This window comes from Lontra canadensis, unplaced genomic scaffold, assembly GCF_010015895.1.
Source record: "Lontra canadensis isolate GAN:19392208 unplaced genomic scaffold, GSC_riverotter_1.0 scaffold64, whole genome shotgun sequence".
Lineage (NCBI taxonomy): Eukaryota > Metazoa > Chordata > Mammalia > Carnivora > Mustelidae > Lontra > Lontra canadensis.
The window spans coordinates 11529297-11543331 of record NW_022631058.1 but is presented as its reverse complement, the minus strand read 5'-3'; the positions used below and the strand labels follow the sequence as shown (position 1 = coordinate 11543331).

Genomic DNA, 14035 nt, shown 5'->3' with positions numbered 1-14035 from the left:
ATTGTAGGGTCATGAGGATTAAATAAGAGATGTAGGAAAGGTCATAGCCAAATGCCGGGGATCAGAACTGCCCCTGCCTTCATCAGCATCACTTTGCACTAATGACTGTGAAGCCTGCCAAAGACCCAGGGTTTCAGGAGGCTTCTTTCGTCAATGCCCTGACTAAGCCCTCGAAGCCTAATGAGTAGTGGAGATAGCTGTCCTCAGCTTCCCTGACAGCTGCTTGAGTCCTCCCGTGGGCTTGTGGGCAGGCCTTTCTCAGGCTGCTGCAGAACTGGCCCTGGTGGACCTCAGACCCGGTGACCCCAGGGTTCCTTCCAAGTGGGAGAGGCAGTGACCCTCCGACCCCTCTACCAGGAAAGCCCAAGTGAACGACTTGGAAGTTCCCAGTCGTTCCAGTGCCCAGTCCCCTCCTAGACCTTGGGTTCTGCAGTTCTCCCTCCCGAGGGCTGCCCACAGCTCTAGGTCCTCAACCCGTGGCCTTTGTTCACGCAAACAGTGAACGCTGGGGAGGTATTTGTATATGTAAATGCCGTGGGCATTTCCCTGTGTGGCTGTCCTTTCTGAAAGGCTGGCCTGGTACTCTGAGGTTTTGCAAGAGTCGACAAGGAAGTCCGAGTGAGCCTGTGTAAGGAGGTGCCAATTGCGCCGATGCTGACGGGAGCAGAGGGTGCGGATGCCAAGAGGAAATTGCATGGGTGTCAGATCACTGATAGCCCAGGGAACGGGGGAGGTCCCAGTGCCTGGCCAGCACCTACCTGTCTGCCCCGCCCTTGTCGTATTTGTGGAGGCTCTTGGGGATGTTGGATCTTTATGGGGAGTCCTCCCTTTATGGAGACAGATAAAACACTTGCTGTGGCTTTCAGCAAGCCAGGCTTCTTGATTTTGCAAGCCTGGTGCTTTCAGTTTCTGGGCCCTGTGCTGGGCTCTGCAGCTTCTAGAAAGTGATAGTCATGCAACATCTCCTTATGCTCTCACACTATCTCCTCTCCAGGAGCCCACTCTCTGGCCACGGCACAGACCCGTGAGCATCTCTCCTGAAAGACAGTGCTAGGGAGAAGAAGTAAAACACACAGCAGTCTCTTCTGATAATTGCTGTGCAGTGGGAAAGGCCTGGGATTGGGGGGTCAGACAGCAGCTCTGCCCCTACTAGGCAGGTGTCCCTAGGTAGAGGCTTAACCTCACTGTGCCCTGGTTTGCTTATTCAGAAAACGGGGAAATAATGAGACATACCTTTAGTACGACAGCCAGCATCCACAGATTGGGTCTTGTGCTTCTAGATCAACACCTCTCATTTTTTTTTTTTTAAGGTTTTATGTGTTTATTTGTCAGAGAGAGAGTGCACATACAAGCAGGGGGATTGGCAGGCAGAGGGAGAAGCAGGCTCCCTGCTGAGCTTCTCAAAAGTCTTAGAACAAGATTCAGTGGAGGAGAAGTGCTCACATGAAATCATTAGGGTCCTAGCACTAGGGTCACAGGGTGGTGAGGCTGGAGGGTCCCAGAGGGTGTCTAATGGGAGCTCCCGCAGAGGCTGCTTGTCAGAACCATCCGGAGGCCTGTAAACAATTTATTCTCTCCCCCAGCATCATCTAAACGTCCGCTTGAGCAGAAAATCTTGGAATGGGTCCCTGGAATTGTTAGTTTAGGAAAAAATGTCCTAGGTGCTTTGGAGGCTATTTGCTTGAGAATTCCTGATCTGGTAACAAACCCTCACTGGAGAGCTGAGCCCCAGAGCAAGGGAGTGACAGCCCTATGGCACCACACAGTTAGTTCTGTCAGTTCCTGATTATTTCATTCAAGAGAATATTTAATGAGCCTCTACTGTGTGCTGGGCACCAGGAGGGGTCCTGGGGGAGGACAGGGTTGAAACATCTGATCCTAGTCCTAGCTCTTAACACAGCTCACGGTCCGGTAGGGACTTAGACCTGCGACATAGACCAGTTAGTGTAAACGGTGATGCACGGTGCTGAGTACTTTCCACCCTAGGGCGGACTGGGCACAGTGGCAGAGGGTCCCAGGATGACCTGAATTAGGCTGGGGGACGTGGAGAAGGGTCCTCTGAGGGAGTGACAGCTTGGATGGGTCCTGGAGGGTTAGCAGGAAAAAGCCAGGTGGGACGTGGGCAAAGCCAAGGGAAGAGGGCAGCACCAAGGGGCTCCAGTTTGACCCAGTGCTGTACAGGGAGAGCCCCGGGTGGGCCTACAGAGGTGGGCTGCTGCCGGACCACCTGGCCCTCTGCTTTGGTGATTGCACGAGAGCCCCCCAGCCCCACTGCCAAACCGACAGCTTTCCCCAACCTTCTCCCATGTTGCTTGACCGCTTCTGGGGTCCCGCTCACCTGCCCCCCTTACGTCAGCCAGGCCTTATCTAACTATTACCCTGGTTCTGTCCTCCACAGCAAACGGGTCCCATCAGTGCCACCCTGGTGATGACACGCCCCATCAAAGGGCCCAGGGACATACAACTGGACTTGGAAATGATCACTGTCAACACCGTCATCAACTTCAGGGGCAGCTCTGTGATCCGACTGCGGATATACGTGTCCCAGTACCCGTTCTGAGCCCCGGGCTGTGGGGCCACTGACACTGCCTCTCAGTAGCACCAAGGGACAGGAGAAGAGAAGAAACGAGAGGGAGAGTCAAGTGGGACAGATGTTACGCTTTTCTTGCTGACCGTCTCCGAGGAGTCGGCCCCGATGTCCTGACGCCGCCCGTATCACGGTAGACCCATCACTCTGAAGGACATGCTTCCCCCAGTTCTTACGACGCAGTTATCGGAAAGTATTATTGGCACGCTGACCTGAGATCGACGGTGATTTTCCAAGGCCTTCAGTTTCTTTCCACATTTTTTGAAGGAAATAGATTAGGCTCGCTGGGGTCTGAGTCCATGTTCAAAGACTGTGAACAGCTTCCTGTCACCTCTTCCAAGCCTTCTTTCTGTCCCTCGCTGATCGCTTCTTTGCCGAGGCCCCCAGAGCTCACCGGGCCCCTGGCTGTAGCTAGTTTGCTTCTTGTATCCACAGAGAAGGCTACGGAAAGAAACCCCAGCAGGATCTAAGGGTTTTTAAAGAGTCTATTTCAAAATCATGTGTGGCATTTTCAGCCATCAAAGAAGTTTTTGTTGTCCTTAAATTTGTATAACTGTTTAATCCCTTCCTGTGCATTTTGAGTACTTAAAAAAAAAAAAAAGTGGTAGGATTCCTTAAAAAGGCCTTAAGACACATGTAATGTTCTGACTTCCCAAACCCAGTCTCCTTTCCATTTTACCCTGGTGTTTTCTTCGAGGACCCCTTGATCTAGTCTTGATCTTGATCTTGTCTCTAGAATTTTTACCCAACTGGGTTGGAAAGCAAAGGTCTCTAAACTGATTAAATATTTGAAGAGATCTTGTGTTTGGTTCACTTTGACTATGGTGGATGATTCAGCATTTGGGGTTGGTTCTAGTTCTCTTGAAACCTGTTTATTGTGCACTGGCTCCAACACTCCCTGGAGGTGTTGATCTTCCCTTAAGACAGGCCCGTGAAGGCGAGTTGGGGGCGGGGCAGGGGAATGGCGGTGGGGGAGGGTAGGAGCTAGCATCAACCTGAATCCTCTTTCATTCCATTAGAAAACAACTAACGATCCCTCCGGGCGTGTAGATTATTTCCAGGTACCCTTCCAGAACACAAGTGTATTCAAGTTACTTTGAATCAGTGGTCCTCAACCCTGACCGCGTAGAAGGATAACTCATGGAGCTTCTAAGGAAAAAAAAAAAAAACGATTTCTTGGGCTTTGCCCCCGGAGATTCTAAATTAGTTGGTTTTTGGTTGGGCCCAGGCCTTGGGACTTTTACAAATTCTGGTAAATAGCTAGAGTTCAGAGTACATGGTTATAAACCCTGTAACGCAAGGTTGGGGGGGGCGCGGGGACAAATGTGGCCCCGACGTGGTCACCTTGCCCTAAGCATCTTTTCAGTTATATGCGGGGTTTGTCATCCTTTTTCTGATCAGGGACTCTGGATTTCCTTCAAGACTCAGAACCCCAGGCAGGAGCAACAAGAGTCAACAGTGCAAGTTGACTTCACCTGGACCCGCCACGGCAGGGTCTTCAAGGGCATCTTGGCTCCCTTGCGCCCAGACGGCATTTCTTGCACCCGTACCACACACCTGACTTTGTTGTCAGCTGTGATTCTTTTTTCTCTAACTACAGCGGAAAAACATCAAAGCCACTTCCCATCGGGCGGTCAAGTTTCAAGGGATGTTATTAACAACATCAACAGCAAATGGCTCAGAATGCCTCGGCTTCGTAGCTTGGAAGGGTAAGGACAATTTCCTACAGGCTTGGCAGCACCGGGGGCCCCAGCCCAGCTCTCCGCAGAGCAGAGAGCAGGAAGTGGCTGGGAGCCTGGGGCTCCCTTCGCGTGGAAGGCTTGGGCGTCAGGGATCGGTGTGCAGTTCTGGAATGCTGATGGTTTATGTGAGTTTGGCACCGGGCAGCTCTGAATTTCTGACTTCAGTTCAACCCCGCACGAGGGTAAGGTTTCCTTTAATGTCAGGAACGGAAGGAAGGGAGGCTGTGTCTCGGTGATTTGAGGACCCATCGGTTTCAGAGGTGCCACATTTGGAAGCAGACCTGAGTCTCTCGGGCTCGCTTTTTATTTGCCCGTGTCAAAATGTGGCTTCCTGCTTCTAAGGGAAAAAACGCACGGAGAGACTCATAAACGCAGGCTCAAAGGGTTTCTTGGACCTCAGATCGCTCTTTCCAAACATGGTCTGATGAGTTCAGTGTAAATGAATCAGAAGCATGTGGGATCAATTTACCTTAAAATACGCTGGGGCCTAAAAAAATTAAGGGAAAAACGCCCTGGGACAAAGCGTAAATCGTAAGGCCAAACCCAGAACATTTGGGAAACAGGTATAGAGGCTCCCAGGACTCCTTGGGAAATCGTATTTTCACAAGACTGGGGCTAAGCTTGCTCTCTGAGTCCCAGCCTCGAGCCTCCCCGGAGTCTGATGGGGCTGGCGGTTCCTTTGGGCTCAGATACCTGGGCTCTTGGAGCCGGGGCTTGGCAGCTTTGCCTCCTCCCCGAGCTGGGCTGAGAGCCCGTCATATAAACCCGACTGCTCCATCAGGTCCTGAAGAATGAAGGGTTCTCTGGTAGAAGGGGCACTGGATTAAGAGCTGGGACACCTCCAAAGTCCTTGTGTTACCTCCTAATCTTCTGGGTTCGCCATGGATGAAAACTTTCATTCAGCTGCCTCTCAGGCTAAAGCTTTGTGATTCCTTGAAATGTACTTGGGGGATGGCAGCCAGCATTCTCATTACACTGCAATTTTAGAGTTTCACAGGGGTGTGCCAATCATAACATTTTCTAATTGTCATGGAATCTGCCTACCTGTTGCCTTTCAGTCCCGGGTTATGGACTTAGAAATTTTTTTAGGTAACTGTCTTGGCCCTTAGGGTGTTATTTTTACAGATGGTGAGAACATTTAAGTAGGTCTGATTACTTCATTTTCAGTGGTATAAACATTGTTTTGTGGCCTGATTGTTTACTGTAATGTGCATACATTCTTCAGCGGGGCGAGCCATGAGCCCAGAGAGAGACAGCACGACAAAGGAGCAGGTATCCATCCTCTACCCCGCTCTCAATGCATGAAGCCCTGTTTGCAGAAGGGCTGTGTCTTTCGAGGGGGACGTGCTCTGGCTGAGCAACCACCACCCAACTTTGGTTCAGCCAGTTTCTGGCCTCATAGAGATGAACAAGAGAGATACAGTCTATGGATAAGACCGTTTCCCAAAGGGTTTACGTAGCCCGTGAGACCAAACTGAAATACCATGCGATCAGTGCCTTTTAGCATTGTGAACAAAGTGATTTTGGTCAGATTGTCATCATTATTAAGACCTATCTATTTCATACAACAGAAACTCTTATGAACATCTAGAGATACCTATTTGAAATTTAGTATAAGATGCTTCTGCTTACAATTATGAAATGCATTGAAAGAAAACAAAATCAATGTTAGGTGAACATTTTCTTTCTTTTTGGTACACTTCATACTTCGAGAACTTTTTTTAAAAAGATTTTATTTATTTATTTACTTGCTGACTTAGAGCATGGGGTGGGGGGAGAGGAAGAAAGAGAATCTTAGGCAGACTCAGGGGCTGAGCCTGCAGCGTGACCCAAGTCTTGCTCTCAAGACCCTGAGATCACAACCTGAGCCGAAATCAAGTGTCAGACAAATGACTAAGCCACCCAGGCGCCTCAAGACACTTTGTACTTTGTTTTTGTTTTTTGAGATTTTATTTACTTATTAGAGAGAGAGAGTGAGCACGAGCAAGGTGAGTGGCAGAGGGAGAAGCAGACTCCGTGCTGAGCAGGGAGCCCAATGCAGAGGTTCAGTCCTGGGACCCCAGGCCTGGACTCCTGGGATCAGGACCTTAGCCGAAGGTAGATGCTTACACTACTGAGCCATCCAGGTGCCCCAGCACACTTCGTACTTTGAAATGCAACGTTTTCTTTTCTAGACAAGGAAAAAAAGCGCAAACATTTGTTAAAGCTCATCATTATTTTGCAGCGGGCTGAAACTCATCAACCACAAACAAATAGAGTTTTCCTTCTTATTGATATTTTTGTTTTCAGATTTCTTAGTGCCTTTATTTAACATGACCAATGTCTTCATTAGAATCTGTGTGCAACGGAAAGATTGAAGGAAAAACAAAAACCCTAGAGGCCTCAGGGCAAAGGCACAGAGGCAAGATTTATCACAGAATCTTTGATTTGCTAATGCTTCCTCATCGTGAATCTTTGCCTACAGCTATCAGTGTAATAAACCATAGGGGTGAGATAACAGGTTTCAACCTGGGAATGATCTACTAAGTTGCCATTATTGGTGTCTTCTCATAGAGGGGAATTATATGTTCAAAGGCATTGACTAACAGAACTTTTTTTTTTTTTTTCAGGAATTTGGGATATTCTTTTTGTATGTGTGTGTGGAAGATTTTATGTATTTATTAGAGAGAGGGGGAGAAAACAGGAAGTGGGGAGGGACAGAGAAAGAGAGAGAGAGGATCCCAACCTAGGACTCTGGGATCATGACCTGAGCTGAAGGCAGACGCCCAACCTACTGAACCACCCAGGAGCCCCAGAATTTGGGATATTCTTGAGCAATAATGTACAATGAAGGTTGGGGTAAATTGTACATAGATGCAAACATCAAGGTCATCATGATGCCAATTTATTCAGAATAATTAATTAATTATGCCTGATTTAGGGCTACAGAGTCATCGGATAGCTTGATATCATGTAAAAGTAGTTTTTATTGGGACGCCTGGATGGCTCAGGGTGTTAAAGCCTCTGCCTTCGGCTCAGGTCATGATCTCAGGGTCCTGGGATCGAGCCCCAAATCGGGCTTTCTGCTTGGCGGGGAGACTGCTTCCCCCCCTCTCTGCCTGCCACTCTGCCTACTTATGATCTCTCTCTGTTGAATAAATAAATAAAATCTTTTTTAAAAAGTAGTTTTTGTTTGGAGAGGATTGTTTTTGTTTCAACCTAGCCTTTTTTCTAATTCTTGCTGTCCACCCTTCTACAGAATGCATCTGATATTGCAGAACTGCCTTGTGCCACAAAGTAGTAACTCTGCTTTAAAAACTCTAAAACAAGTGCCTTGAGTTCTTCTCTGTCTCCGTGTACAAACTGATGGAGGAAAGACGTTAGGGTTCCACACTGATGGCCAAGAAAGAATCCTTGAGATGTCTTTGATGCAAAAAGGTGATTTTATTAAAGTCTTGGGACAGAACCCCTGGGCAGAAAGAGCTGCCCTGGGGTCATGAGGAGTGGCCCATTATATACTTTCAAGCTGGGAGGGGGTTAGGGAGGACTTAAGTCTCTAAGGAATTTTGGAAGCAAGGTTTCATTTATTACCATCTAATAAAATCTTGGTCATGAGATCCTTCAGATGTTTATCGGTGAGCCATATGCTTGGGGGGGTTAGAGAGAAAGGAAATTTCCAAAGGAATTTTTATAGGTGAAAGTTGACTTACAGGATTGGGGGCTGGGGTCGGGCTAGGATTGCCTTTTGCCCTTAGCAAAGTATTAACCAACATCAAGGCGGTTGAGTCCCACGAGGAAGGTCACTTTGCCTGTTTCAAGGGCTTATCAATGGGCTGTAGGTAGTAAGGAAATTTAATAATTTTTCTTCTGCCTGTGTTTCCCACATCATGAACCATTTGTAACTTATCTGTAAAGAAGAGCATGGCTTGCCATCATGCTTGTGAAATAGAACATCCTCTGCTCTTAAAAATGTTACCCAAAAAGCTATCATGGTTGTGATGCTAGGCAGGGGCATTGGCAAATAACTCAGCTCTTTACTGTAACCTGTAGTCTTACATTTGGGTTTGTTTTATTTTTTTTCTGGCTCCACACTGAAAAATACCCCACGGAGATTTCCACCCCAAGCCTGGCATTGCCACACAGCATCTTGCTAGTCTTCCTGAAAAGCAGACACACGCCCGCTCCAATAACACTGCTGAATTTCAGTGTGCAGAGACACTCTTAAAATCATTATCTGCTTCTTCCAGGAAAAGCGTGGTTCATCCTGAGGATCTTTCCAGCTGAGAATTTATGCATATTTGAGGAGAGCTAGACCCCCTTGCTTCCTGCTTTTTTCCCTGTTGGGGCTTTGGAATGGATTATCTTCTTAGGGTCCCTCCATATGGGTTTTAAAAAATTCCATGGCATCATTTCTCTTCATACAAGCCAGGACTTCTCACAAGTGGGTGGTGAAGAGCTCCCAGGGATACTGTAAGGATTCGGGGGCAATAAGGTACACAAAAAGGAGTGGGTTGCCTCATTTGGAGCACCATCTCTATTGGGGCAGGCCACGGAGAAGAGGCGGTCGCTCCTTCCAGCTAATTCTAAGCCAATGCTCAGCTGATACTCACCTAATAAATACTGTATTCTTCAAGGCATTCCCTGCATCTTGGGAAACTGCTTCAAGGCTGCTCTCCTTCGTAATTTTCACTGGGTTTCACTCAGCTCTTTAGCAACCTGCTGAAGGCTGAGGTGGGAGGGAAGGGGTGGAGTGTGGACATGGAGCTGGTGGCTTCCTTCTTCCTCCGGAGGTTCAACCCCACTTCCTTGCTGTTCTTCTGAGCGATGTCATGGGCTCGGGGGCAGGAGTTCTTTACCCTTCAGCTCTCTCTTCCCACTTGTTCCCCTTCCTCTCTTCTTTATCCTTTTCCCTTCTCTGACTCGTCCCTCCACCCCCATTCTCGGATCTCCATCTCAAAGTCCGAAAGAGGGGGTCAAGGTTAGGTCCCATCCAGTGATAGCCCAGCGGGGTCTGAGGGGCAAAGTACAGCTCTCCCAGCTCCTCTTGTCTTCTCTTCCCAGCACCCAGAGCTTCTCCCCAGGCTCCAGAACACCCCTTCCTGAATAGAGCTAGGACTTGGTGTCTTCTTCTTCTTCTTCTCCTTCTTCTTCTCCTTCTCCTTCTCCCGCCTCTTCCTCTTCCTCTCCTTCTTTCTTCTTCCTTCTTCCTTCTTCTTCCTTCTTCTTCTTCCTTCTTCTCCTCCTTCTTCTCCTGCTGTCACTGCACAAAAAAGAAAGTATCTTCATCTGGTGATCCAACCTGGTCTTCCTGTGGTTGTTCTTCATGACAATACCTTCTCAGGGTTCCTTCTGATCTCCAGGCTGTCCCTTCTAGGATCAGTTTCCTTCATTCCAACATCCCCTGTCCAGGAGCTAGGCTATCTCCCACTCACTCCCACAAATACATTAAAAAAAAAAAAATCTTTCTAGCCCTCTCTTTGTCTCTTTGGCATCTAGTGGCTGGACATGGTGCCTAGATTCTTCATGTAATCTTGAACAGAGAGCCTGGGAAAAACCAAACTCCCTTTAAATACAGGATAGAGCACAGTTTCCAGGCAACAGCCCTCCCCTTTCTTTGTAAAATGTAGTCTAGCACTCCCCACAGATTCATAGATTATGGAATGTAATCTATCCCAAAATGGCACATAGCATGGCTTTTTTGTTTGTTTCTATATTTTTATTTTATTATTTTTTAAAATTTTCAGAGGTAGACTTTAATGATTCACCCAGTTGCACATAATACCCAGTGTTCATGACATCACGTGCCCTCCTTAGGTCCATCATCCAGTTACCCCCATCCCTCCACCTCCTCCCCTCCAGCAATCCTGTTTGTCCCCTAGAGTTAAAAGTCTCTTAGGGGCGCCTGGGTGGCTCAGTCGGTTAAGCGTCTGCCTTCGGTTCAGGTAATGATCCCAGGGTCCTGGGATGGAGCCCCTGGTCAGGCTCCCTGCTCAGTGGGGAGTCTGCTTCTCTTTGTCCCTCTGCCTCTCCCCTTGGCTCATGCTCTCCCCCTCTCTCTTTCTCAAATAAAATAAATTAAAAAAAATTTTTTTTAAAGAGTCTCTTACGGTTTGCTTCCCTCTCTGTTTTCATCTTATTTTTCCTTCCCTTCCCCTATGCTCATCTATTTTGCCTCTTCACTCACATGTGGAATTTAAGAAACATAGTGTGGTTTTATGGGCAGCGGCCTTTAGTTTTTTTTTTTAATTAATTATTTTATTAACATATAATGTATTATTTGCCCCAGGTCCTTCAGTCTTTTGAGTCTTTTGTATGTCCTGGCAACTGTCACCCATACACCAGTTTTTCACAGTGGAGTTGATATTTGGCTATGCCTTAAGGAATGACCAAGAATTCCTCAAGCATAGGAAGGGAAGGACTCTGAGCAGACCTGTGTGGTCAGAGCAGAGGATGAAGGGACGTGTGTATGGCAGGGGGTGATGGAAGTTGAAGCCAGATTATTTATGTCCCTTGTCATCTAATTGAGTCTGCACTTTGATGTAAAGGCCAGCACCTCAGGGAACACTAGTCTGGGGAGGTGCTGAGCAGGGCTCTCAGATGGAAGAGTTCACTTGTTTCATAAACTGGGGAATCTGAATCTCCTCTTTAAAGATTCATAATTGACATTAGAAAATTAGAAACTCTGAGAAGTCCTGCAATAAAAAGGAAGCATGTTTAATTTTGTATCAAAGTTCATCAAACTTATTTGCAAGGGCTATGTTTCCCCTGCTAGAACAACTGTCACCATCTCCTGGAACAATTTTCTTTAGAGTTTGGGCATTGCTGTGGTTTGCAGTGGGGAGCTGTGGTAGGGCTTTGTTTCCCTTGGTTTTGCTCTTTAATTAGGGAAGGGACCTGGTCTTGTTTGTCGGAAGATCATTTTGGAAATGGTGTGTGGAGATGGGAGAGACAGAAGCCAAGAAAATTGTGGCAGTTGTTCACATGGGAGATCATTAACTCTACCCTGATCTTCCTAAAGAGTGAAGCTGACTAATTTCTTGTTTGAAACTCTTTACTGACTTCCACTCTGCCCATGGGTTAAGGTTGAACATGCGACTATGGTTGACGTAGCCTTCCATGGTCTGGTCCCTGCCTGCTTCTCCAGCTCCATCTCCCACTGCTTGCTCCTCTTCTATAACCAGTTCAGAAACAAACTCTCGCCCACCCCCAACCTGAAAGGCTTATATATTCTCTCCAGATGTCCTTGCTAGAGCTGTCCGCTTTGATATTTCTTCTCTTTACCTACGGGGCAGATGCCTGTTCATCTATCAACATTCCCCTCAGTGGTCAGTTCCTCTAGGAGATTCCCAAACCTATGCCTGACACTCCAGCTGCCCCGCCATCCTGTCCCCTTCTCCTGTGGACCCTGAATCACCCCTTCTGCATGACCTGCCTCTCCAAGGTTGTGATTACCACACTGAGATCTAAACTGCAAACTGTTCATTATTATAGACTGAAGGGCTGGCATGGTGCCTGGCACAAAGTGGGTGGTCAGTGTCATGTGAGTGAACGTGAGCCTAGAAACTGGCAAGAGAAAATGGAGGAAAAGGGGGAAAGGGGGGAAAATTCAAGAGAATTGAAGTAGATGGAATCCATAGGTCTTGGTGATGTACTGGACGTGGAGGCTAAGGGAACCCTGGAATCAGGTTAAAGAATACTTCAGGAGGAGTAGTGTTGGTAGTGGGGGAGAATGAATTCCATTTTAAGCCTGCTTCTTTATTTTCTTTCTTTCTTTCTTTCTTTCTTTCTTTCTTTCTTTCTTTCTTTCTTTTTTTTTTTGTTGAAGTATAATTTACATACAATAGAATAAATGCACAGGTCTCAATGACCTTGGACAGAACTTGAGATGACGGTAAGACTTCTAGCTGGAGGTATTCCGAAGATGGTCAGAAGTGTGTGTGTGGAAAGAGAGAAGTTGGTGCCGGGGGACTGAGCTCTGGGGGTCCTTCTGAGAAGGAGCCCTGGGAACATGGAGTGGGTGGTCCCTTGGGGACAAGAAACCCGAGGATCCAGTCTTTGACCTCGATGATCAAATAGGTTCAGTCATCCACTCACAGAGAGCCCGTCACTTCCTTGAGAGAGTGATGGGGTGCCTATCCTCAGTGACTGTGGTCTGCACATAGCACATATGAGGAAAGAATGTGAAGATAAACAAGTGACTCATAACCCAATATGAAAACTGAAAATTACACTAACCATGCCACCTAGTAGCTTCCTGAAGCCGCAGAGTCATTTTCTAGTTAACCCATTAGGCAAATAAATGTTCTTGGCTGGAGGTTAGCTTTCATTTTCCCCTAAAATATACTGCATTAAATTAGATGTATAGGAAAAATTCCCTTTGGCCTAAGGAGTTCTGGTAATGTGGTGGGAAGAGCTCTCGTCTGGAAGTCTAGACATCCTTGTTTTTTTCCAAGCTCTTTCTGAAAAAAAGAGAGAACTCTTCTAGGTTCTCTTGACTTAGGGCAAGTTACATGGCTTCTGGGAGACTGAAATCCTTCTTTTGTGACCTATGGGAAATTTTAACCCTGAATCCTGTATTTACTCAACTCCTTTTTTAAAAAGGATTTTAATTATTTGAGAGAGAGAGAGAGAGAGAGAATGCAAACATGAACAGGGTGAGGGGCAGAGGAACAAGTAGACACACTGCTGAATGGAGAGCCTGGTGCTGGGCTTGATCCCAGGACCCTGAGATCATGACCTGAGCCGAAGGCAGATGCTTAACTGACTGAGCCACCGAGGTGCTCCTACTCAACTTCTCAACAAATTTTTATCCAGATTCTACTCTGTTCCTGGCTTTGACCTGGTTAAGAATCCCTGCTCCAGTGCCTGGGTGGCTCAGTTGGTTGAGTCGATGCCTTCAGCTCAGGTCATGATCCCAGAGTCCTGGAATTGAGTCCTATATCAGGCTCCCTGTTCAGCAGGGAGTCTGCTTCTCCCCCTAACTTTCCCCCTCTCCTGCTTTCTCACTCTCTCTCTCTCTCAAATAAATAAAATCTTAACAACAACAACAAAACCTGGCCCCTGGCCAGGTAACCATCTCTCTCAATTCAAAGCATGTCTGCATTCTTTATGACAGAGGACAGGACAGTGAGCTGGACATGACTCAGGTCCTTTATAAGAATTTTGCTCTTTAAAATTCAGACACCTGGGGGTAATTGTGTCAGTCTGGTGAGGCAGAAGATCCACTGGGACTGGAGCAGAACAGAGCTGGATCTGGGTTCCGATTCTGCCACTTACCAGCCTGTGACCTGGAGTAAGTTGCCGAGGTTTAGGAACTTCACTTTCCTCATCTGTTAAATGGAAATAATGCTGCCTCCTCTTTGTTTTGAGAAATAAGATGACGCATGTGGATATGCTTGGTGCTTCTCTTCTCTATCATCCAACAAGCAGCAATTGCTCATGCCTTTCTTCACCTCAAATATTCTAAGTATCTAAGCCATTTGCCTGAGCCGCGACTCAGTTTATAAACAGTTCCTGGAATTTGGAGGACTGGACTGGCCCCATTTGTTTCAGCACACCCTTAGCAATTTCCATTTCATTTCAGACTTGAAATCATCTTCACTTTTTTTTAAAGATTTATTTATGTATTTGAGAGAGAGCATGCACACACGAGAGGGTGGTGGAGGGTGGGGTTGACAGGAGAGAAAGGAGAGAGAGAATTTCAAGCAGACCCCCTCATTGAGGGAGG

At 47.1% G+C, this 14035-nt stretch overlaps 1 protein-coding gene across 3 annotated transcripts in view; it reads left to right on the top strand.

Moving 5' to 3' along the window:
- The window catches only part of FBLN5 (fibulin 5), a 73754-nt gene extending 70374 nt beyond the window's left edge, over positions 1–3380 (top strand). For all 3 annotated transcript variants that reach the window (XM_032878653.1, XM_032878652.1, XM_032878651.1), the window contains one exon: positions 2399–3380. In XM_032878653.1, coding sequence (XP_032734544.1) covers positions 2399–2560 — 162 coding nt within the window. In that variant the 3' untranslated portion in view covers positions 2561–3380. The remainder of the gene's footprint in view (positions 1–2398) is intronic.
- The last annotated feature ends 10655 nt before the right edge of the window (positions 3381–14035 follow it).